The sequence below is a fragment of the Typopeltis vanoorti genome, chromosome 14 (assembly GCF_054136105.1).
Source record: "Typopeltis vanoorti isolate ZY-2024b chromosome 14, IOZ_Tvanoo_1.0, whole genome shotgun sequence".
In the NCBI taxonomy this organism is placed as follows: domain Eukaryota; kingdom Metazoa; phylum Arthropoda; class Arachnida; order Uropygi; family Thelyphonidae; genus Typopeltis; species Typopeltis vanoorti.
In genome coordinates, this window is record NC_143562.1 from 88,418,968 (window position 1) to 88,446,202 (window position 27,235).

At 34.5% G+C, this 27,235-nt stretch overlaps 1 protein-coding gene across 1 annotated transcript in view; it reads right to left on the reverse strand.

Moving 5' to 3' along the window:
* Positions 1-27,235, reverse strand: part of LOC150099739 (basigin-like) — a 290,188-nt gene that overhangs the window by 240,761 nt on the left and 22,192 nt on the right. The window contains exons 3-6 of the mRNA XM_090403617.1: positions 26,751-26,949; positions 20,415-20,584; positions 16,794-16,907; positions 14,993-15,178 (exon numbers count right to left, since the gene is read on the reverse strand). Coding sequence (XP_090259743.1) covers positions 14,993-15,178; positions 16,794-16,907; positions 20,415-20,584; positions 26,751-26,949 — 669 coding nt within the window. The remainder of the gene's footprint in view (positions 1-14,992; positions 15,179-16,793; positions 16,908-20,414; positions 20,585-26,750; positions 26,950-27,235) is intronic.

Here is a 27,235-nt window from a genome sequence, read left to right on the forward strand (position 1 = left end):
AACCTTTCACTGAAAATTGTGGCTTCCGTGCTATCATGTATGTACAAAGTTCAAATCAAAAAAAAAAAAAAAAAAAAATCAGCTAGTAGGGATTAGTCGAGGCCGTTTTAGCCTTGTTTAACTTTTGGAGACTGAGGGGCACTTTAATCATCACCAGTAGTAATCAGAGAGATTACTACTGGTGATGAATTACTATTAAAAGAATAGAACTAGAATAGTACTAGAATTTGAATGTTCCTGTATACATACTATTTACAATGTGCACAAGTGCAGTAAGATCCCTTTTAACGTGACCCCCAATTAACACCTATTCGATTTAACGCGGTTTTTTCTGAACCCTAAGAAAGCGCTAAGTATTCCATGATCCGACGCGGTTCTACTCGGAGCCTAAAAAAGGGCTAAATTTAGGCTGATTCAATTTATCGCTGTATTTCCCTTGATTCGTATATAATACTATTATTCCCGAACCCGAACCAATCAACAAAAGGTGATGATTCGTCGTAGCGTTGTAATTCCCATAAATCCTAAATCTATGTTTCTCCCGTGCATTTGTTCTCCCCGTAACTCGTGTAGTTGTTCTTTGGCAGTGAAACGGTGTCCACGGTATCAATACGATTTGGAGTGCTGCGTAAAACATCAATAATATCATCGATATTATTGACCAAGGAAATCACCAAAAATTCTATTTGTTCATTAAAAATTAATCATTACTATTTTATGCAAAACCTGAAAATAGTGATTCTGAAAACGAAAAATTCAAAGAACTTGCTACAGATTTCCTCAGAAAAAGTTTGGTGACGATAACCGAAATCGTAGATCAGTTTGTAGCGAATGATCCAGATTTTGAAAGAAGTACAAAAGCATGACGAGGGGTTTTGGATGCGCAATCTGTTGCTACCGACAATTGCTTAACGAGAGAAAAAGAAAACGATAAATGACACTAGACGACTTCATCACTAAAAATCAAGAATTTCAGTAGAGCTATAATCTTCGACAGCACAAAAATAAACTTTGTACATGTATTTCTGTGTACGTATGTATATGTGTTATGTATATTTTGCAAGTTAATGTGCTAAAAAGCGTTTAATGCTGTTTCGTTTAGCTTCTAGAAACGCAGCCTGAGAGTTAATAGCGGGTATTACTGTACATATATGGACATAAATTACATGCATAATAGGGTAATGTGATGTAAGTAACGGAAATGAAATCTTTATGAAAATGAGTTAGGTGTTAATATATCTCCGACGCAATATACAAAGCTCTCGATATACAAAGTACTCTGTCTGTATACTTCTTGAGTTAAGTAAAACTTTTGACACATTTGAACACGACATACTACTGACCCCCAAACTATATTCAATCGAAATAAAAGGAACGCTGAATACCTGGTTCAGGAACTATCTCTCAAACAGAACACAAGCAATGGCGTAGCTAGGGGGAGCGCCACCCCCAGCTACGTTTCGGGTTTAAGAAATATTGCCATACTGTCTATAGAACAGCAACTGAATGATGAAATAGACTTCGATGTCATCGACAATTTTGCTAACGGAAATGCAAGAAAAATTACATTTTAGAATGTTGCAATTAAAGTTTTACTTCGAAAATAAACATACTGTTTTAATTTATTTCCCTATAAGTCGGTTTGACTTTTTGGAGTATTTTAGGGCCGGTCCGAGAGTATCTGATGCCCCTAGGCAAAGAAAATTTAGGCGCCCCTATACATTGTCTCTCTATATATATTTTGTCATACTCAAACAAGCACACGTACACCTACACATGTAGATATTTATAAAAATAATAAATAAAGAAATAGAGAAAAGCAAAATAATGTAGGATCATCAGCGAGCACCAGGACGGCTTGACTTATTTCAGTTTTTTATTATTAATCAAGGTTTTACTAATTTTTAACGAAGACTGTAATTTTTTCCCGAACTATGTAGCAAAATCTGGTGCCCCGAAGTCTTAGCGCCCCTAGGCGATTGCCTAGGTTCGCCTAATGATAAAACCGGCCCTGAGTATTTTTGATGTGTATTGAGAGGGGCGGCAAACTCAGAGACCGCCCCGAGGCGACAAAAGCTCTAGCTACGCCGCTGAACACAAGTAACAAAAATAGGCACACATTGAGCTGGGATATACAGATAAAACACGGAGTTCCACAACGTGCCATATTACCATCCACTCTGTTCAACATATACATTAACGAAGTTCACAGCCTGGCTACACGTAATCAAATATATCTGTACGCATACGACACTGAGCTACTAACACACACACACACACACACACACATCACACCATTCTCTCCAAGACTAAAACGAAATCACAACTTACTTCTACCAAAATTCAGTTATAATGAATAGCATCAAAACGCAGATGTTGATAAAACAGAACCCAAGGATCATGTGCCCAGCACCACTCGCGCTGCACTGTCACACATACCACTTCATTAACAACAAAAACAGCTGCCTCTCTCCCGAAACCGTAACACATGAGAAATACCTTCGCCTTTACATAGACTGCCACCTTGAACAGAAAAAACATCTAGAATATCTGCATACTAAACTCCGTCATTGCAACAACAAAACTCTAGCAAGTAAAGTATATGATTTATTTAACTTAAAAATACTCATATATCACGGTATTTGCAAATCATTACTCAAGTACAGTCCAACAGTCTATGCAATACAAAAAACAGCCATCTAACCAAATTAAAAACATTACACAGGAAAATTGTTTCAACAGTATTTTGAAGACCTCATATTCAACAGCCAATAATCGAACAGCTTATGGCGATACACAGAATCCCGAGAATTAATAACCTGAAACATTACATAATGCTGCTAAGGAATTACTTCAACAACACTTATCGAAACAACAGAGATACAATTCGCATAACATGGCCCACCACAAATCTTTACAACCCTAGACCCTTCAGCAACTCATACTGTTCTGCTGTGATATCACATCTCGTACCCATGCTACTCAACAACCTATCACACATATTGAAACGCACAGAACAGTGATTCTCAACCTATGGGACACCCCCTTTTGGGGATGCGAAGAAAGTGTAAATCAAAGGAAAAACTGAAAAACTACTTTATTCAAACAAAAGCATTTAATGAAACTTTTTATTGACACAAAAACATAAAATACATTCTGAAACAAAAATAATAAAATGCATAAAATCGACTATATTGAATAAACTAGTTATGCTTACGGGAACATATTAATATTGCAAAATATACCGAGCAACTAATTAAAACTAAACAATAACAATAAATATAAAAATTAATGACTTCGTTGGGCCTGTGTTGCTGAGCAAAGCTTTTCATATGATGGTAAACCTGAAAATTGACACTCTTAGTTCTCTTTCTATATTTAGCTCAGATCTATGTTTTGTTTTTAAGGCAGCCACTGCAGAAAATCCGATTTCAAAAAAGATAAGATATTGGAAATGGCAAAAGTGCACTAAAAGCTCTTGACTTTAGTGCAGAAAATTCATCATCAACACCGGCACAAAATTCAAACAGCGATTTAGATGCAAATTGTCTTTTGATTTCGCCGCTTGATGTGAAGCCTATAAATTGTTTTTCTTCAATTGAGAAATCTTCAGGGGGTAATTTGAAATCGGTTTCTAACCCCCTCTTACATTGCCATTATGTCGTCGGTTATAAAATAGTTTCTAAAATTCTTCGTCAGCATTGTTAAATGATTTTCAATAGTTTCAAATAAAACTTTGATGTGTTGCTCTTCTGCCTTGTAGGTTTGATAAATCCATCCACATTTGCAAACATTTTTAATTTTTGTTGCTTTACCGTTTTTATTCCATCTCTAGATTTTTTTTTGTTTACAAAAAACATTCTTTGTTACTCATCTCTAAGATATGTGTATTTTTTCCTTCGAGTTGCATGTTTAATATATTTCGCTTCTCGAATATGTCCACCAAGTAGCTCAATTTCACAACAAATAAATGGCCACTGAACTTCTCTGCTTCTTCGTGATTTTCCTCTTCCAAGAAGATTGCTATTTCGTCTCTTAATTCGCAAACACGTTGTAAACATTTCCCCGGTGATAACCATCTTGTCTCGCAGTAAAATAGTAACGCTGAATGTTTCGCTCCAGCCATGTGTTTGCCAGGTTCAGAAAATAGTCTTGATTTTAAGAGTCACGTTTTTATATAATTCGCCATGGTTATAACTGTTTTTAACACAATGTTTAGACCGGTACTCATTTCCTTTGTAGCAAGAGCTTCTCTATGAATCATGAAATGTGTCCAAATACATTGTGAGGATTTTTCCCTCACAAAGACTTGTAAACGTTTAAACCTTCAAGATATAACTTGAGCACCATCAGTGCAAATTTCAACAGAATTTTTCAACTGTATGTTTGCCCTGCATATAAAATCGTACAATATTTTAAACAATTCAGGTGCTGTGGTTCTGCTTTCTATTGGTTTACAAACCAATAACTCTTCAACTGCTGATAATCCATCGCAAAATCGAACATAAGCAATTAAATGACAAGCCTTGTTGCTATCTGTTGCCTCGTCAAACTAATTTCAGAATAATTGGTCACAAAGCTTCGACAAAAGTTGTTGCTGTATATCTTCACATATATCGCCAATTCGTCGAGCAACAGTATCACTGATAGAGGTATGCACTGTAGTCGTTCAGCAAAACTTTCTCCAAGCATGGTTTCTACAATATCAATCGCAGCTGGCAGAATTAGGTCTGCTCCGATAGTATGGAACTTTTTGCACCTAGCTATTTTATATTCAACTTTGTAAGAAGCTAGTGAAGCTTTTTCATTTACAGACAAATCTTTTTTAATGCTAGATTTTTGCTTTTCAAAACATCTCAGTTTGGCAGCAACGACCACTCGAGGTTTGTTAACATACGCCTTATGAAGTGTTTCCAAATGTCTTTTAAGTTTATTCGGTTTCATGCTATCAGTAGTCAACATTTTCGAACAAATAGCACACCGTAATCTTTCTTCATCATTTACTTCAGTCTTTGTAAAACCGAAATCAAAATATTCTGCTGCATACTTTCTTGATTTTACTTTCGAAGTGATATTCTGTGAACCTGAATTTGTTGACGTCGACGCTGCACAGTCGTCAGATGCCCGCTTACGTCCAATTAAAATTTATCCATTTTTCTACACTAGAAAAGATTGTTTTTATACCATCTATCACAGTCGGTGCGAATAGGAGCGAAATAACGCGCAGACCATCGACTTCTCACTGTTGGTCACTGTTGTAGTGTTACTGCCGTCTTGTCATTTCAAACCTCATTTATACTCGCAGAAACATTTCCAGCCAATTCGAGACTTCCCGCGATGAAATCGCGAATATTTCCGAAAGGCCGATACGATTCAATGGTCTGTGCAGTGATACCAGATCTATACAATTTTCAAAAGATTTGATGACGTATTTAAATTTATATGAATATTTAAAATTTTTAATTAATTCCTAGTTTGTTTTTTTTTTGCTAACTGTTATGGGTTTAGTAAGTGTCTTGAAACAAGAATTGAAAGGGGGCGCCACAAAAACTAATATTAAAAAATGGGGCACACATGAAAGAAGGTTGAGAAGCACTGCATTACGTCATAAATAGTGTGCGTCTATAGTCTATTTTTTCGGCTATAGACCGAAAAACCCAAGTATATGGTACAAGAAACTCTACTTGCTGAACTTCCACCGATTCAGAACACTGGATGAAGAAATTCCTAGTAAAAGTTCCTCGAATAAGAGAAAAACCGAACCTATAGCTATCTTATCAAACCGAACCTATATTTCTTCAGGTGGTCAAGCACTATGGAAGTAAATACCGTTTTCCCAGGACTACACAGGCATTATTTTAAAATTTAATGAATAAAATGTTGAAAGTAATTATTTCATGCCAATTTTGAGATCCGTGAATAATATTAGAAAATTACTTAACTGAACAAAGGACACTGAACTTGTAACAGACTAATAATATTATCAATTCACAATAAATACGTAATTTTTTTGAAAAAAATGTTTTAAAAAATCCATGAATATTATCGAAGAGATGCCTATGTAGCTCTATGGTAAGTAATGCTTTTTGTATTATTATATTAGAATGCGAGTAAAAGAAGAACGACGTTAGAGGTTCGATTCATATATATATATATATATATATATATATATATATATATATATATATATATATTGTATATGGCAGTTCGCGGGCTCAAAACCTGCTAGAGGCATAGATGTTTGTAATTATCTTTAGGTGGGAGACATATGCCATTGCCTGGTGAAAATAAAACACCCGTTTATCGGTGGGCTTGAAAATTTTCCATATTGGTCTCTAGCACAGGATTTCCAAATTATGCAAAAATAAATAAAAAAACATACAAAAAAATCTGTAAGTTTGATCAAAAATTCCAGAGTCAAGTTACAAATATATTTTTGATTTAGTAATAACTTTCACCTGTTTCCCACCATGAAAAGTTATTAGTAAATCAAAAATATATTTGTAACTTAACTTTCTAAAATAATTGTAACTAAAATAATATGTAACTTAACTTTCTAAAATAATTGTAACTAAAATAATATGTAACTTAAGTTTTATATATATATATATATTAAAGAAACCAAGAAATTATATAATAGGTTTTAATCCTTTATCTAAGAGGCAAAACAATGTTTTGCACATGAAACATATTCACGTCTGAGTTACTTGTATGCAGAGGCTAATTACTTCACATCACTTGCCTTAGTAAAACACACACCCTTTCGGACGTGTAAAATGCTATGCATAATGGGAGGGGTCACTACCCAGACCGGCTTCGACCTTCATTGAGGCCTCATCACTGGGAGCCAGATCAGGGAGAGATACCAAGCTTGAAGTAATGCAGAAGTCATATATAAGTAGCTAAAAGTTGCTAGATCTCATCGATAAAAATCTCTAGATGAGCTGTTGAAAGTTCTTTTTTTTTTTTTGGTTCTACTTTACGTACATTAATGATACCAAGAAATTATCTACTTAGGTTTTAGTCCTTTACTCAAAGGAAGCGCGAAACGCGAAACGCGAAAAAAAAATGTTTTTCGCGTTTCGTTCAACGGACATCATAGTATAAAGAACAAATAGCCATAGCGCGCCGCACCTTTATAAGACGTAGGACTGCATTTCGCTACAATGGTTGGAGCAATCCTACGCGGCATACTTTCCACAATCGTACAATGACGATCAACGGAAATTTTGGACTCGTCTTCAAGTAGGCATGTAATGAGGTTCCGGACGGTTGTAGGGAAGGAGTCCCTTGACCTCACCTTATGTTACAGTTTATCCCACAGATGTTCAATAGCGTTGGGATAAAGGCTCTGTGGAGGCCAGTCTAATGCGGTGATATTCATGAACAAACCATGCAGTTACAGCATCAGCCTTATGACGCGGCGCGCGGTACATCGTCTTGCTGAAAGAGACAATGGTCAGAGAAACATCACAATCATAGTTGGGGTTACACACACACACTGGTAAGAGACATTCACCGGGCATCTGCTACACCCACACCCGTCTATATGCTCAGTAGAGGATGTGGTGTGATTCATTGCTGCATAACACGGCATTCCAAGCTTCCACACCCGACTGTGCACGCTCTTTGCACCACTGAAGACGAAGCTGCATGTTGGTTCGGGTAATGTACTACTTGCATATTGTGGTCCTACCATGGAAACCAACGTTGGAAGCATTGGTCCCGAATGTTTTTGTGCTGATTCGTGTTCCAGTCGATGCCCGGAACTAAGTATTCCAGCTACAAACACGTGCTCGTTAAATTGCGCCTCTGCACACCTTTCCCATGGGGTATCCGTTGACTTCTTTCCATGCAGTGTATATTGTACTTCCAGTGAGATCTTTGAAAACTACCACTTTCATAGGAAATAATACTTTGTCTACCTCTTTTTAGCGTTATTTCTCAATAAATATCACGCCCTACTGACTTTCATCCATGTGTCGTTCATCCGAGATGAACGAAATGAAGGGATGCAGCAGAGGAATCTGCTGCATCCCTTCAAGGGAAATATTTTGTATATGTAGATATGTGTGATCACTGGTCAGTTTGCTTTCTTTGAGGGATGAAAAACCCGAGTTTTTGGGAGAAAAAACCCGCCACTTCTGAATAATTCACCTTTAATTGGAAGACCTGATAAAGGTCCTTTACATCCTAGGCAGAGTTCGAACCATTGTCTTTCCAACCAAAGGGCTTCAATTCTACCGACTGAACCACGTAAGCTCCTCTGGTGATAAGAATATTTAATTTATTTGTATTAATCAATGGTGTAATGAGACTAATATGAAATTAGAATTTATAACTAGACTGTTCTCTATTCATTAAGGACAATTGGGTAATATGGCTGAATAATATTGAAGATATTATCAAAATGCTCTGTTCACCTCATATGATACATTAACGCTTTTTTTTTTTATCTTTTAATGATTTCACTCAATGAACTTTTTTCCCCTGCTTCTGTTATTGATAATTTCATATAGTATTCTAAAATTATTCTCCCTAGCTGCATTCTTTGCCATCCTATTGAGCCATTTATCCATTTTCAACTGTGATCAAATTCCCTATATCATAGTCTATTCTTATTATTTGAAAACTGATCTATCTTCTCTTCTTTCAGCAAATAACTGTATTGCCTCAAATGCTCAATTATTTATGGTTTTTCTTTTCTCAAAAGGCATGAAATAGTTTCCATGAGTTTTCCATTCATTATTTCGATGTTTGACATACACCGTTAATCATAATTTTGGAAGTTTTGTTGTGAGCTTTAGTGTATAGGCTGTGAATGAATTTCAAGTTTTTGTCTCAAGACACTTACGACAAGCTGTTTCTTTTCTTTTCTTTTCTTGGACTCCCCTGGTAAATATTTGGAAAATTAGATGGTGAATGGTGAGATACCACGGAAAGGAAAAGTCAAACTGTGGGTGATTTTCCAACTTGGCATTGTAGTGCCAAAGAATACGAGATTGTGAAACTTGAGTAGAGTGGACTTCACCGAAGATAAAATTTGGATGATATCTGATTTACCAAATGGAGTACTCACCTTAACAGTGTACCTAAAATGAGAACTGGTTGCTGTTGGCTATTCTGGTTGGGTTGGGAGATGAACAGTTTGCTTTAGGTCATTAATTACAACAAATACTTCAGTTTTTCTTTCTCGTTCGTCATCTAGGTCTAGTTCCAACTAAGACAATATCTGTTTACAGCGGAATGTTCACTGGTGCTCACTTTTTTGAAGTTAGGAAACAGGCTCACCCGAAGAAGTTGGGATAAACTTGACTGGAGTAGCTGTATATTGCGTATCACAGAAAGTAGTGGTAACTTTATTCTAACTTACTTACAGAACCAAAATAATTAAACTCCCAAGAATGAAAATTCCACATTCCTATTATGACTTATGAAGCCTTTGCACACATTAATTATGGAAACTTTCGGCAACGGAGGAGTCTGTCAAAATTTGAATAAGGCGTATATTAGAATATTTTGTAATAGAAGAGATATGAGAAAACTCATGTACAAGAGGGATGAGAATATCCTAATTAGTGTCGAAAGGATATATATTCGTGTAGTGTTACAGAAGACCACAGAAGCATTATTAAATTTCATTTTCGTGAGATATAACTTTTTTTTTTTTTTTTTTAATTGAATCCCATAGCATTCCAGAGATAACGAGGTTGTTGAGCAGTGGGAACAACGTTAGAGCTTCTAGTAAATAGGAAAATGTTATTTTACAGTACTTACAGCACACACATTCGCGGACCACTAGAATATGCGTGTTGTACGTCGGATACGTTGGATATTAGCTGCAAAGAACATTGCCGCCACTTAAAGCTCAAGGTTTAATATACTGTACAGTATATATTAAACAGAGCTCAATATAAGTATCTCACCTATCATAGCATTCTTGAATTCCAGCATTGTAATATACCATCGTATTATAATATATCGTTTAATATAATAATAATAATAAGACTTTAAAAGTAAAATGAAAAATAATTTGAAAAATGAAGAAATCAAATAAAATTTATTTTAAAAAAATATAAATAGATAAACAAGTCAAACTCCTTACCTGATGTTAGAACACCCTCATTTAGCGATGGTTCAGCCTAACAGAATAATTTCCAAACTTGCGGTGAGTTGTCCTCATGCAGTGACTTCTATACCTAGGAAAAAAGCACTCCACCTATTTGAAATAATAGCTGATATCCAGAAAGATATTTTAATTGCAGAAAGATATTCTAATCACGCTATAAGTTTCACTGAGGTAAAGCTCGTTTTCGTAGGGAACCTTTAAAATGCTAAAACTCCAAAAAAATATTATAAAAAATCCTATATCATGAAGTAGAGACAATCACTGACTTGAAAAAAATAACAAATAAAGATAAACTTGTCTAGAGAATATCGCGACCAAAGCAAAAATATGAAATATAAATAAATATGTAAGAAATAAAATACAGCTATTATAAATTTTAATGAAGAAAATTGCATTATGTGGATATCATATATCCTTCAAACGTTTGTCTCATACATCCCACATGAACTACATAAAAAAAAAAAATTAAAAAATAAAAAAAAAAAAAAATAGAAAAAGAGACACTTTGTTTATTTTTCACTTTGGATATCTTGGATATGATTTCCACGATCCAGAGCTATGTAGCTTCCGGCGCAGTAAGCATCTGCACTAACCGGTATGACATACAAAGTTAGGACACAGTCTTTCATATTTCTGTTAGCGGTCATGGCGACCACTGCAACGCGCTGTGGTTGCATATGGTGAGGAAGCCATAGAATATGTCGAGTTTATATATATATATATACATAAAGAAATCGGTAGGCAGTCGAGTTTATATATATATACATATAATGATCCTAAACTATTTGCATATTGATAAAATGCATGCATTTGGCTCTTAGGTTGTATAGTATACTGCAATATGTGCTCATTTAGCGCCAAAGTTGATTATGTAATAAATAAATAAATAAATAATAAAAGCTCTAAAGCTTTTTTATTCATCAAAAGGTGGCACCCTTTTGGCAATGACTTCTTAGAAATCGGTAGGCAGTCGGTTTCTACCTCTCATTATTGCTGATATTGAGTGAATTTCCACAGCATGCACGATGAGAATGCTAGTATTTATTGAATGCACGCATATATATATATATATATATATATATATATATATATATATATATATATATATATATATATATATATATATATATATATATATATATATATACTACGACCGAATTTATTGGTTATGTAATATACGGCGCTACATGCTTAGATGACAAGGGTCAATGAATTTTATTCTTAAAGTATTTCTAGAATTCTGGGCATGATATTGCATATTACTTTTCAAAGTGAGAGATGTAAATAAAATTATGATATTTTTATAAAGTTTCATTTCCTTTTTTATGAATATTATGAGACTTGCGACCCTGCGGGTTGAATTTTGCCATGATAGATTTGATAACTAAAAGAACACACGCAATTTACAGACAAAAAATACTAGCTGTGGTGATGGTGGAGGCAGTGGATGGCGCTGATGTAGCTGATTGGTAGTAGGTGGAGACGGGGAATTACACAATGGGTGTCCTCCCGCAATGAGTCTTCGGACTCCTTGGAGGTGTCACTAATAATAATAATAATAATAATAATAATAATAATAATAATAATAATAATAATAATAATAATAATAATAATAATAAGCGTTCTCAGGATATGCATGAAGAGTGTTCTTGCATTATATGAAAGATAACGCATTATTTATTTATTTTTATTTTTTGTTTAATAATAGCAAACAGCAATTTCTAGAAATTTTGTGTTTATAGCGAATCATAGTAAAGACATACGATATCACCAAGATATAGGAGTGATTTTTGAAAGAAACTCCAGAAGATAATAAATAACCTTCAGGTTGCAGAAAGGTGAAAGTCAGTAGTTGGCCAAGTACGTGATTCTCCTCACCAAGGTCGAATATCTTACACTTGGTGAGTGGAAAATTATTGTTGGATTAGCAAAAATGATATGCGTCTACCCACTACTCACTTAAAGATTTTCTCAGTGAGTAGTGAGAAAATGAAGCTGCAATTAAAAAAGGTGTGCAACGGAAAATTGTCTAGCTTTGAAAAACTCTTCAATTTAATATTGTCCTGTAGATTACGATACGTTTAGCTATAGAAAAAGAGTAAAGGACGAAAATAGAAGGAAATATAATTTTTGCTTTTGTCCTACGAACGAACTTACATATCTCTTTCTATTGTTATTATTATTATGACTATTTATTACAAAAGATACATTCCGCTGACAAAATTAACATCGTTATTGGAAAATTTGAAATTAAAGAAACATAATAGTTTGTGAAACCTACGTAGAGCACTGTGAAAATGGCTTTTGCATCCACACAGCTAGGTTGTCTGCAGAAAGACCTTTCTAATTCGATTCTAGTCGCCGACTACAGGCCGAATATATATTCTGAGCCTTTCTCGACTGCTTCCCGAGCTAGGTAATCTCTGGCATGGAAAATTAGGTTTTCTTTTTTTCTCCCGGAAACTCGGGTTTCATTCCATAAACTAAAGAAAATCAAATCGACCATATAGCTCACACTATTTCAAACGATAATATATAGTCTCAGGTTTAGGGACCACGAGATGGCGACAATTGTCTGCTGTACTCTCCTCTGCGGATGCCAATTAAAACCACTAATAGCGTTGGGCGATTGGTTTTCTGTGATTTGTTAAGTGTGAAGACCAGCTGTCCAGTATTCTTCAAAAGTTTGTCCGGGCTAAATGGCTTCATCTACTTCCTTTGGAGAATCTTCTATTCACTTGGCTTGTAGACATTTAAAAAAATAATTATACTGACTAAGAACATCGAGAAAGGTATGATATTTAGCTGTTGCTATTCCCAATTTGTTTATATGAGTAGTCCATGTTTTTTACCTTCTTATTTTTTCCAGTTTTTTTGTAATTATTTATACACCTGAAGAAGTCGGCGTTCCGACGAAACTAGTCGTGTTTTATTAAAGTTATTATCATACCTTTCTCGCTGTTCTTAACGAGGATAGTCTGAAAAGTTCTCAGCCTCGACCATAGATGGCAACACTATCGGTAAATTTTTTTTCTAAGTTGGTATATCTGTCATAAGCATCCATGTAAAATTGCAAGTCATTATATCAAGTAGTTTGTTTTATACAGCTGTCTGAAGCAAAAGCGTGGTCTATATTCCTTTAAATCGATAAAATTGAGTATCGGGCGGTTATAAAATTCTTTGTAAAAGAAGGTTTAACGCCAAAAGAAATTCATTCAAAGTTCATAAAAGATTATGGGCGCTCTTCTCCCTCGTGTTCGACAATTAAGAAATGGGCTGCCAAGTGTAAACATGGCCGTACCTGCCTTGAATATGAACCACGTGAAGGACGTCCAAAAAGTGTAACAACACCAGAAATCATTGATCAAGTGCACGATATGGTATTAGATGACTGGCGAGTCAAAGTGGGTGAAATTGCTGAGACTATAGGCATTTCAACAGAACGTGTAGGATATATTTGCATGAAGAATTGCAAATAAAAAAGCTTTGCGCAAGATGAGTGCCGCGCTTGCCCACAGCAGATCATAAACACCTCGCATGAAAATCTCTGAACAGTGCTTGGAGCGTTTCAACGAGAATAAAACTGATTTTGTGCGTCGAATTATTACTGTGGATGAGGCTTGAATTCACCATTACACACCAGAATCCAAACAGCAGTCAAAACAGTGGACAGAAGACAGTTGTTCAGCGCCAAAGTATTTCATTGGTCTTTCCGACCAATGAAATACCAACTGAAGTTGGGAACACTTTAAAATATTTTAGTAAATATAAACGAAAACCGCAGAGCAAATTTACAAAATTATGTCTAGAATGTACATTAAGAACAGCAGTAATTCCATTGTTGTGATAAGGAATGCCACTATGCAAGAAATCCATTACGGAACGCACATTTTAACATATTATGAAACTCACTGCTTCACGGTTATCGCCAATTATATGTATACTTAGGCTTCAATTCTCATTTAAATTTACATTTTCTTAGAATTGGCTTCAATTTTTAATATTTTAGATGTTTATTAATATCCCGTATTATTGCTTTTATATGCATTCATACGATTACATACAATATAAATAATTCGTTAGATTATTTATTACACCTTGGCCTTTCCTTTGATAGCTCCACTCACTTTTGTCTACTTTCATTTCCGCTATAATCTATTATTCCATTCGACTACTCATAACTCAACTGCACTCTTCATGCATATAAAAATATTTTATAAAATTTTAGCAGGATGAAACCACAACGAAAATAGTGCGGATTACTAATTTTTCATTTAATGTTAATTTTTTTTTTAAAAAAAGCTATTTTAATTAACTAGTGCTGTAAGGAAATTTTGATATATCAGAATTATATCGCACAGAATATGTTGTTTGCATTATTATTATACACAGCATCTTCTTATCAGAATATCTCGTCTATTTAAGGAGTATTCATCAAACAAAATAAAATAAACAATAACAAAGATTGTGTCATAGGATATGGTGTTATTATTTTAACTACTAGATTTCTTCCCAGGGTGTTATAATTTATTTAATTTATGCTTTGTAAAACACCATTTGTAGCTATTAATAAATATTAAGTATTTTGCAGCGAAGTTATATGTATCATAATTTGTTTATCCGACTAACTTCGAATACGTGAGCAACTCTAAAAATAAGAGATTTACAGTGGTCAAAAGTGGACTTTTAATCATGATATTAAGTTCATAATTATATATAACGCTCACCGTATATAATTCTCTCTTCAGCAGGAAAAAAATTGCAGTTTGAAAAGGAAGCACGCTCCATATTCCACTTTCAGTTGGTTTCCTAGATGATGACAGTAATTTGAAAATTATATTTCTATTTATGAATTTTACTCACCAAGAATTGTGATGAAGACTGACGTTTCGTCCTTGCCTAATGAATTTTCTACAAGACATGTATATAGATTACGATCTTCATGCGTCACATGATTCAGTGTTAGAGTAGCATCTTTGATTCCTCGACTGTCAGCATGAGTCAACAATCTAAGGTCACTTTTCATCAGTTCGGTCACCGGTTCATTTCCTACGAAAAACAAAAATAATCAGCATTGAAACAATTCTTTTTTTTTTTTTTTGAAGACTTTGAAGATTGTTGTTTTGAATAAGATTTTATCATTTTGGTGTTTACAATTGTTACGATTAGTCATAATTATAGCTGGGTGTGTTAAGATATCCTGTAATTGGTTGGCTAAATTACGCTGCTCAGTTGAAGCTAAGACAATTTAAATCACTTGTTCTCAGGGCCGAGTTAGAATCTTTTGAAGATGTAAACATCCCGCTTCTTTTATAAAGAGACCGTTTAACTCATCTTCAGTGTGGCAGATGGAACGAAACGATCTCTCAATCCAAAAACGGCGTCTTTCGAGAGTGTTGATAAGATAGGGATTGCCAAAATTTCCAACAGTGACGACCCTGAATATAGAAATGTCGTTTGTAGCAAGAATTTAGAAGGGAGATTATTTGTAGTTTAGAATCGGAATACTAAATTCAGCAGATAATACTACTTTTTTTTTCCAGGTCAGTTGTAAACAAAACTTCTAAGACAAGTAGAACACATACTGTTAGCTTTCGATTTTATTTATTTATTTTGTTTTTTTTGTTCAATGTATAAGGGATGAAAACACTGGTTTATATATACACGAGTTTACTGTCCTTAGCAATACATTTAATCATTTCATTGACTTATTAAAATGACATAACAGAAGTCAAGCCCCTAAAGCAGCATTTTAAACTAAACTCATCTGACGCATTAATATGCATTGCAAAAAAAAAAAGATAACTCCATTGAGTGCTTCGCTTGTGTGGTAAAGTTACTTTTATCACTGACCATTGAAAAATGCATTCTTATCTGAATTAAACAAAGATTAAAACTGCTTGACAACTTTCACTCTTTGGTTCGTCCATTCTTGAGGTGTTTGAGGACAGACACGATCAAACTAATAAATGCTGGTCTCTCGGACCCATGCATACATGCGTTTCGTAATAGCATACTGGTACAATGACATCATTGTCATTAACTGTAAATGAAATTCTTTATAATGATAATTATCACAACAACTGAAACTAGAGTCGTTTTGGGCTTATGTACTGTAGGCGTAGTTATATTTTACTTCATTTTTTTCCACTTTCCTTTGGGATTATTCTAGAAATGGTCCAACTGAAACCAATAGTAAAGTGACTAAACACATTTTAGTTGAGATTCGAAATTTCATTAACTTCCACATATCCAGATCTGAATTATTACTCTCATTTCGAATCATTTTTCCAATCACGTGGTCTGATTAACCGAAACTGAACGGAGCAATTATTTTAAATTGCAAATTTGATTCAATTCGATCCATCCGGAGTTACTACTTTATCTAATTTTGAATGCTTACTGAATGAACTGAATGCGAGCATTCGGTTTCGGTATATGGAAAATACTGAACTAGGTAACCACAACAGTTTTATTTAAAATATATTTGCATTTAAAATACTGTCACTGTTTTGTAGAAACCCTGTATTAATCTACACGTAATCTATATGTAATGTAGATATAGCATATCACAAAAACTTTTCTCAAAGAAATTCTTTCAAATAGAATAATTATTTTAGAATCCGAACTTTTAGAGGCATGAATTATAAAATATGCAACTTACCAATGTACCAAGTTATCTTTGGACGAGGATGTCCGTAAGCCATGCAGTGAATAGTAAGATTTGTTGCCACCTTTATACTTAGTTTACGTGGAAAATCCCTCACAACCGCAGGTGCTAGAAGGAAGAACACAAATGTTCATTTGTCAAATTAGCATTCTCACTTACGACAGAATTATAATTTGGTTTAATACAAATGAAATTCGATCTTGGTTAAACAATTAAGACAATGAATTGCAATTAAGAGCAACTACATAATTTGCATCTATCGTGAGGGAGGGAGAGAGAAAGAAAAGAAGATATATATTCTCATCGCTCTCTCTCTCTCATAATATATATATATATGGAGAGAGAGAGAGGGGGGGGATGAGAAAGAAAGGGGTATGATAAATAATATTAAAAAAAATAACATATTTTGAAATTATTACTTTTTTATTTCTTTTAAATTCAAATACGTCTCCATATAGCTGTTTTGTTTTGTGAAGGGTATATTCTTTTGGTTTACACAGGGAGGAACAGTATTTTCTGTACTTCGTGTAATTCAGTCATGGATAGACTCTTAGTTACATGAAAGTGTTCGATGTTCAAGAGTTCACTACTTGAATTCCATTCTACACTAAATCGAGCTAGACTTCCTGGTTCTTTATGGTAATGATACGCAAGGAATAGCCTGTGTATTTTTATGCGTAGGCTCCACATGAAGTTTTTCCTGGACTGAGTGATTGATGGATGATCATTTTCTCTTCTGTGTTTTATCTGAATTAAGTAGCTTTCACAGTGATGAAGAATGGAGTTGCATATCAAATATTTCCTCTGTAGAGTAGTCCTCAAGTAGAAGCGGCATTCCAGGATATTCTAATATATATTGCTTTTGTTTATAGTGCAAATGGTCAGATACAGTTCCATGGTTCTGGATATGTTGCAAAACATGCAAAGTTCCGAATTAAGAATCTGGAATTTGTGGTGCTTTTCTGGTGTTGGCAGAATGTTGTGCCTCAGCCTTTAATGGATATCTTCATCTGGTTTGGTGCTTCTATATTGTATTGAAGGTCCCACTGGAAGTTGAATGGTACATACTAGATCTGAAGAAGTGCATGTAGATGCCGTGGCAGATGACATCAGGGGGGTGATATATTCGAATGTTAGTTATTTTTTTATGTTACTTAAGGGCGTGTTCGGAAAATTCAGACTAATTGGACTACCATAAAGTTGAATTTATTGGAGTCCTCTTCCTATTTCGACAACTGTATAGGTAACACTCAATCATTTTTCATCAGATTTGAAATCTAGTTATTTAAGATCACCTGGCAATTTCTACACAGGTACAAAAAATGCATGGAGGGGTTTTAAAAGGAGAAGAAAGTAAAATGTCTCAGACACCGCTACTGATCTCATCTTTCAACTGATTTCAACAATTGGTATTCGTCAACTGTTTGAATTGTTTCATTTAAAATTAGTTGAATCTCAAAACATTTTACGTAAAAAAAAAGTGAGCTAAATGTTTTGGAAGAAGGAAGTTGGCTTTAACTGAAACTGCGACCTGGGTAGCAGTTTCAATAACTGACACATTATTGTTTCAGTTGTCAAAAATGTAAATTTTCAACTGAAATTCAAGCGATCTAATAGCAACTGATAGCACCAATTATTTAAACAACTGTATCAGATTTTTTTTTCTCCCATGACCGTTACTTTGATTCGTTTTTTCATTAATGTTCATCGCTAATTATCGTAATTATTTATTAATTTTCTGCGAATTTAATGCTGTTAACGAATAAGTGTTGCGTAAACACTGATCTAACAATGATGAAACTTTAAAAACTATGAAACGTTTTCAAACTACTTCTGTCTTTCAGTAAGAAGTTTGGTGATTTCACACCTTGCGATGAAAATCATCCATTACTTAAAAATCTTCGTAAACATTCATTCTACAGTTGGATTCGAACCCATCTGCTGGAACGTTAGAGAGTGGAGACACTCTTTACTAAGTCAGATCATAAATGTTCTCCGTGAGGTACTTTTATTTTTACATTGATACCATACATAAGAGGTCGAGGAACCTTTAGGCACATTAGTACCGTGTGTGGGGTGCAAATAAGAACTGAGATAGAAGTTTAATGATGTTTTTCCCCTTTTATTTATTTATTTATTTTATTTTTTATTTTTGAAGAGTTACAGGTTGTAGTTGTTTGGGAATACTTCTTGCGGAGTCTGTTCTAGAGGACAGAGGTGGACGAAATAAAAAAGGATGAATAGAAGCAGATTCGGTGTGTTTGCAGTTGCACAGTAAAGAGAGGCTAGGGAGCTGCAGCTCTTGTATTAACAGGTACAATAGAAAGTGGAGGAGTGATGGTTACCAATTCACTGGACCAGTGACCATGGAAGTACCTATAAAAGAGACACAGTGCTGAACCACTGCGTCTGTGAGATAGAGGTTGAAGCGAGGTGTGCAGTTAGACTCATCACTGAGCCTAATTGCACACCTCTGGGCAGTATCAAGGATTTTAAGGGAAGTTTTAGGTACACAACCCCAAACACGTTAGCAGTATTCTAAACATGGGCGGACTTGGGATGCGTTTATAGTGAAGAGTCGGTTGGGTGTAAAATAGCTTCTTGAACCAAAGAGAATGCCAAGTTTCATGGATGCTGAGGAGGCTATTGATGTTACGTGTTTATGCCAGGAAAGACTGGAGATAAACGTTAGTCCAAGCAAAGAGATCTGATCTTATCTGGTGATTTGTGTATTACTGAGGGCAAGGATAGGCGAGTTTGGCTCTGTTTTGCACGAGAAAAGGCAAGACTGTGGTTTAGTAGTATTGAACATAACAAAGTTGTCCTCCCCCATTGGAGGATAGTGTGTAGATCAAGTTCGCGTCTATGATATGGGAAGCCCATATCATAGACGGCACTTGAAGTCTGTGATATGGGGTAAAGAATATCGTGACTGATTCGTACGAAGTTCTTGCACCAATGTAGTCTGTACTGTTGATTACCATGGATTGTAGTGCCCTATTATCTATTAGGCAAACCCATGGACTCTCTAAATTTACTAATATCACGAATGGATAGGTCATTGAAATTACGCCCTATTGAAAGATACGATAATATCTTTCAAAGTTCGTAAGTTTTTCAGGCACAGTATTACTGGCATATATAGAATCGATTCTAGGGATATATCTGGTATCTTAATAGCGTTATAAATCACACTCTTTTTCTGAAAGTTATTAGTCATACATTTGCCCTCTGCTACTGGTGGACCCTTGGTGAGGGATTTATGATAACAATCCGTTCCTCTAAGAAATCAGAGAATAACATTTTTTTTATTATTAAGTTACAATTTACAGTAAAAATCATTAATTTTAATGTATATAAATACATTAAAATTACTTGATAAAAATTATATACTTGATAAAAATTACAATGCTTGAGTTATCAGTTTTTATTACACTGCATTTGTTTGACTGAAAAGATGCATGTGTACAGCACCTCTATGCTTTATCAAAATCACCTATATGGATTCAATAAATGTTAATTTAATGATGTTACTTTAATATTAATAGCATAGTAAAAGCTTATAAGCGAATACATAACCGTTAAAAAACCTCGGTAACGTTAACACTACCTCACCTTCGACTTGAAACACACGTCCCTGTTCATTGGGATCAGCTAGACCTGATTCCTCAACAGTGCACATGTACTCTCCTGCATCATCGATCTGTGCATCTTCAATGGTGAGATGTCGTCCATGTGTGATATATTCAGTTGAATCATGACTTATTCCTATACCATATTTAAACCTGCAATAGTACCTTTATTATTATTATTATTATTATTATTATTATTATTATTATTATTATTATTATTATTATTATTATTATTATTATTTTAATATAGACAGTTTTTCAAAAAATGTATTTGTATTTTTTCTATTAGTTCCACCGTTCACATAAGGCCGCAAACCTATCTCATGTTATTACAATAAGCGGACTATAGGTGAGATAATACTGAAATCCTGCTTTAGAAACCGACCACGAAACTTTAACGAGCCACTTCTTGCCTCGAATAAGTAAGACAGTGGTCTCACATCAGGTGGTGAAATTTGTTTGCCTCGTCTAAACAGACAAAAAATCCCGCAGAGGCTACGCTCTACAGGATGGAAAGCGAAACGTTACACACTTTTAACAATAGAAATGTTTTAGAAGAAAGAAATTTACATATAAAAAAATCCACTAATATCTTTACTATCTAGAGAGGGGGAAGAGAATACTTTTAGCAAATACCTGTTAGAAAATCGGCCGACAAAATGTCTCTTCTCTTAGTCATCAGTAAGAGCTGAGTTCAGGGCTATCGTTGATTTTTATGAGTTTGACAAAAGAGTGTGGCAGACCAGTGCCGCCGTCTCATAACCCTAAGTTCTAATATTCATTGTCTGAAATAGTGTAAGTGCTACGGTCGATTTTCTTTAATTGGATTAATAGCTAGAGTTTCCAGGAGGAAATAATCTGCATTATTCGAACTTTGGATTGCGCCAAAGTTCGACTAATTCTGGAACCTGCATGAGAAAATGCCTCGGTACAAAAACAGAGTTCAAATAAATAAGGAATTGAATACTTTATTTAAATATTTTTTGATATATGATATGATATATATATATATATATATATATATATATATGACAGAATGATCATTGACTCGGTTAACATACATAGTTTTATGAAAAAAATTTAATGACTAGAACCGAGATTTAATTAAAAAGGTTTTAATATAAACACACTACTAGTTTCGGCCTGTAACAGCCTTCTTCAGGTGACATTATAAAAGAAAAAAACACTAAACATTGAGGGTTAAAAGACTATGAACATCATAGACAGTCTTTATACATAATTAGCATTAAAACGTTGTAGTTGTATTTGAAGCTGTTCTTTCATTTGTTGCATTGTTGGGAGAGTGCGTGCTTGCTGCATCACGTGAACGCCAGTACATGATTACAGCTGAATGACTATCCGGGAGGTTGTAGCTTAAGTTGTTATTTAGATGAACAGGATTGAAGATGATTTCTCTCGATTCCACAATTTTTCTCTCTATTTCGTCACTGCAACGGAAGATGTTTGTAGATTTTTCCCAGCAGACTTTGTGACTTTGGTTATCATCAGTAGGATTAGCCGAGAAGAGGATATGACTTGATAATGCACTTGCTCGCTGTCTCTTGTAAGTAATGTCTCTCATGTGTTCTTCCATACGCATTTCGACAGATTTGTCTGTCTGCCCGAAATAAGGAATATCGCAGTCACATAATATTTTATATACGCCAGGGTATTTGAGTTGATGATGACAAGGTTTTGGGTGGCTAATTAAGGAACGGATCTTTGGAAGTGGAGTGAACAAGGTTCTGATATTGTATTTTTTTAGAACTTTTGCTAATTTATGTGAAACAGTACTTATGTAAGGAATAGATATATTGCTTTTGAATCTATTTGTTTCTTCTGAGAGATGTCTTGGAGGATTAAGAAGGAATTTGTTAATGATTTTCTTGGAATATCCATTAACTTCGAAAGAAGTTTTCAGATGGTTTATTTCTGTAAGCAGTTCATTTGGATCATCAAAAATCCACACATACCAACAGATATCTGCACAGTCAATCCCATCATTTCCCTCCTCATAAGCTTGGAATAATTTCCACCTTGGAAAATAGAGCCCGTTCTCTTCTTGATGATCCAAATGAACTGCTTACAGAAATAAACCATCTGAAAACTTCTTTCGAAGTTAATGGATATTCCAAGAAAATCATTAACAAATTCCTTCTTAATCCTCCAAGACATCTCTCAGAAGAAACAAATAGATTCAAAAGCAATATATCTATTCCTTACATAAGTACTGTTTCACATAAATTAGCAAAAGTTCTAAAAAAATACAATATCAGAACCTTGTTCACTCCACTTCCAAAGATCCGTTCCTTAATTAGCCACCCAAAACCTTGTCATCATCAACTCAAATACCCTGGCGTATATAAAATATTATGTGACTGCGATATTCCTTATTTCGGGCAGACAGACAAATCTGTCGAAATGCGTATGGAAGAACACATGAGAGACATTACTTACAAGAGACAGCGAGCAAGTGCATTATCAAGTCATATCCTCTTCTCGGCTAATCCTACTGATGATAACCAAAGTCACAAAGTCTGCTGGGAAAAATCTACAAACATCTTCCGTTGCAGTGACGAAATAGAGAGAAAAATTGTGGAATCGAGAGAAATCATCTTCAATCCTGTTCATCTAAATAACAACTTAAGCTACAACCTCCCGGATAGTCATTCAGCTGTAATCATGTACTGGCGTTCACGTGATGCAGCAAGCACGCACTCTCCCAACAATGCAACAAATGAAAGAACAGCTTCAAATACAACTACAACGTTTTAATGCTAATTATGTATAAAGACTGTCTATGATGTTCATAGTCTTTTAACCCTCAATGTTTAGTGTTTTTTCTTTTATAATGTCACCTGAAGAAGGCTGTTACAGGCCGAAACTAGTAGTGTGTTTATATTAAAACCTTTTTAATTAAATCTCGGTTCTAGTCATTAAATTTTTTTCATAAAACTATATATATATATATATATATATATATATATATATATATATATATATATATATATATATATATATCATATATATATCATATGTGTGTGTGTGTGTGTGTGTGTGTGTGTGTGTATCATTAATATATTGTTTTTCGAAGAGGTTCTTAAAAGATTCAAAATGAAAAGAGACTATATGGCTGGTATCCAAAGAAGAAGAATAGCGTTTGCAGGACATTTGATGAGGGGTTCTTCTGGAGAGCTCCCCAGAATAGTATTGCAGGGGATGGTGGAGGAAGGAGAGGAAGACCCTGACTGCAACGGCAAGACAACATCAAAGACTGAACGGGCAAGAGTCTTACAGAAGCAAGAGATAGAGAGGAATGGAAGAGGTCTGTTCATCAACTCGACCCTCTTCAAAGAGGAAGGCACGGATTAGATTACATATCATTAATATATTGTTTTCCGGAAATAAAACTCACCTCCGGCGCCGTTTGAGATCTACCAACCTACTTTTAATTGAAAAATCCTTTTAAAAATTTTTCGGTCCTAGGCGAGATTCGAATCCATTTCTTTCCAACTAAAGCCAAATGATATTCACGAATGTAGTACTCGGATAATCTCTCTAGAGATTATCCGAGTACTACAGCAGATTACCGCATTTACTTAGGTACTCAATAAGTGGGACTGCTAATAATAAGGATGTTTCTAAAAATGAAGAAGGAATGAAGATGAAGAAGTACTTCGCTTAAGCTGCATAATGGAAAGAATAATTATGTAGTGCGATTTTTAACGGACGATTTTTAAGATCCTATTCTAATTTATGCTCACGCGTAGATTACCGTGTACATTTTACCTACACATTTTACCGTGTAGGTATTTGGAACCGAAATCCTACGGAACTTGTTGGTTATTCTTTATTCCTGGAGGTGTCCTATGTCTGTAGAAGCGTGTGTTCACGGGGCCGGTTTGCCTATTATTGGCAAAAACATCCCCTACCTCCATACGAGACCGGCTAACTCACCTTTAGTCGAATAAGAGACCAGATAAAGGTTCCTCATGTCATTGACAGGAATCGAACCCTTGCACATATATATATATACAGGGTGTTCGGGATAAATTTGACAGTTTCGTAAGGAAAAAGAAAATCTTATTTGTATCTATTAAATTTAATGAATTGACAAAAAAACATTACAGGCAGAGTTAATTACAATACTATCAACAAGATTTACTCAAAATATTACGTTAGGGTTAGAGAACACAAGATGGCGGCACTTCTCTTCACCTGATGCTGTTAAAATTAGTGATAGTCTTTAGCCAGCTATCTGTGACTAAAGGGAGGAATTGACTACCCTTCAGTTTCCAAAAGTCAGAAGTGACTAAAACTTCTTTTAACACTTTTTATCACTTTTTATTTGTCTGCTAAAATCTTTTTAGCAGACAAATAAAAAGTGATAAAAGAAGGAAATTTGCTGTTAAAAAATTGATTATAACAAAGGTAAACAACATCAAATATTCTAAGTGTGTAATACTGTAGAGTATAATGGGTCCGAAAATAACCAATAATTGGGATAATTCGACAAATTTTAGTAAAGCGCCTAACTATCAAATTTCGATAAAAGCCATTCAGTCAGAGTTAATTTAACTTATGTATACGTATTGACGAACAGGCAATACGAATCTAATGGATCTTAGGCATTCTGCGAAACGTTCCTAATTTTTTTAAGTGAAGATTATTGTCATAGGAAAGGTCAAAATGCGACATCACAACAGAAACCATAAGCAAAGGACCATAATGAAAACACGACATCAAGAAAGCAAATGCGAAGATTCACCGTAAACCAGAAAAACAAAGATGAATTTGTTGTTTGTTGTTGTTCCTTGGTCTAGGAACAGCCACCAAGTCCAAAAAGCTCTTCATCTACGAAACACTTTGCGAAGTGAGTTATACTTACCAGTATAATGAAACAATTAACTTCAATATATATATATATATATATATTGTTATTGGTGTCATCAATATATATATATACAGTATATATATAATATATATATATATATATATATGTGCAAGCCAATTTAAAATTACGATGGTTATAATTACGGCAAAGTAGCTGAGACTGTGAGCCATATTTGTGACTCTTAACTGTAGGTGTGTTCACAAGGTGGTTGCCTGTTTTGCGAAATAAAAAACCCCACCACCTCTACATTGAGAGAATTTAACTAACCTTCAACTGAAAATAACCCTAAAGGCTCCCTTTATAAATAATTCTCGGGTACTACGGTATATTCGAATCATGACCTTTCCGACCGATGAGAAATTGTTACGTCGTCCTCTAAGGTGGCACGTAATAGAATTTGAGCTTTAGTTTTCTCTTACGTGTATCTAGAAATGGGATTTAGAATAAAGATAAATAAAATCTTTATTTAATGAGAATCAAATAAAAAATGAATTATCTGCTACACTATTTTTGTTTGGAGTATATTACTTCAAATTTATGGAAGTCAAGATTTAGAGTGTTTATGCTTTGATAAGTATTGGTGTTAATTGAAGTCAGATCACCCACTTCATAATCTTTGGTTCAGTGGCAGCAACGAAACTTTAATTTTGTGGAGGATGTCAGAATCTTTCTTTTATTTTCATTTCCAAGAGAGAGAGAGCGATTGCTTTAGCTTTTCACACTTTCTCCTTTCGAAATGCTTCTTAAACTCTAATTCAAAAACAATCAACCAACCCAAACAGTTCTCTCCGCCCCCCCCCCCCCCTCTCTCTCTCTCTCCCCTGTGTGTTCAATTTTCTATTTGTACCGACTTTTACTGCCGTTGTATGTTCGTTTAAGTCTCAGCCGCATGGCATTTTTTTAAAACTGGTCTGTTCCCCACATAGACTTCTGGCTTCCTTTTATTTTCCTATAGGGATGTATAAGAGTTACTTATTAGATGGCTAGTGGTTTTCTCATGCTATGCCTATTCAAATAAGCGGTATTTAAGAATTATTTTTTAGGAAGACTTTAATTGTTCCTTTTTTTTAAATTTTGTGTCATATTTCAGCAGCTTTTTAATACTGCAGTCCACTTTTCTATATTATCTTCACGCTACTTGATTCAAGTAGCACACACTGACAATGGACAAATAAAATGATTTACAGCATGAAAAATTCTCCTAAATTATCTGCTGTTCGTTTTCCTGTCCTCATATAGAAGATGCGGCCTTTTTGTGTTTGAGAAGTAACATATTAGCGAAACTATTTTACACACTCCTTCGCATTATCGTATCTACTAATTTTTAATTGCTATTTTAATTGAAACTTTTTTAATATTAAATTAAAACTCTTTGGTACCATAAATAAAATGAAATGAAACTGTATAATGATGTTTCTACATTACCAACTAACAGAGGTTAGATCATCCTTAGCACTGACGCAGAATAAATCTATTGTTTCGTTCACTCTTAATACAATCGTAGGAGATTTTTGTTTTGTGACTTTTGGAATATCGGACTTCTCATCATCATCGTCGTCGTCGTCGTCGTCATCATCATCATCATCACCTGTATTGATATCATCATCATCATCTTCCTCGTCACCTATTGCAAATAGGAACATTTTGTTAAGAAAATAGCATATCTAATGTTCGCAATAATAATTATAATGCTGCTCTCTTCTATTAGAAATACACAAGATATAATCATTAATTTACATCTCCATCAGCAAGAGAAACATTTCAACAAGCTTAATTTTTTGTTCCTTCAAGTAAGTAGATATAGATGAATGTTCCGATTTTCATATAACATAACACATAGCGGGTTCAATGAATAACTATCTTTCACAAAAAAAACTTTTTTTTTCGAAAAAAAAATGGTAAATATCTAC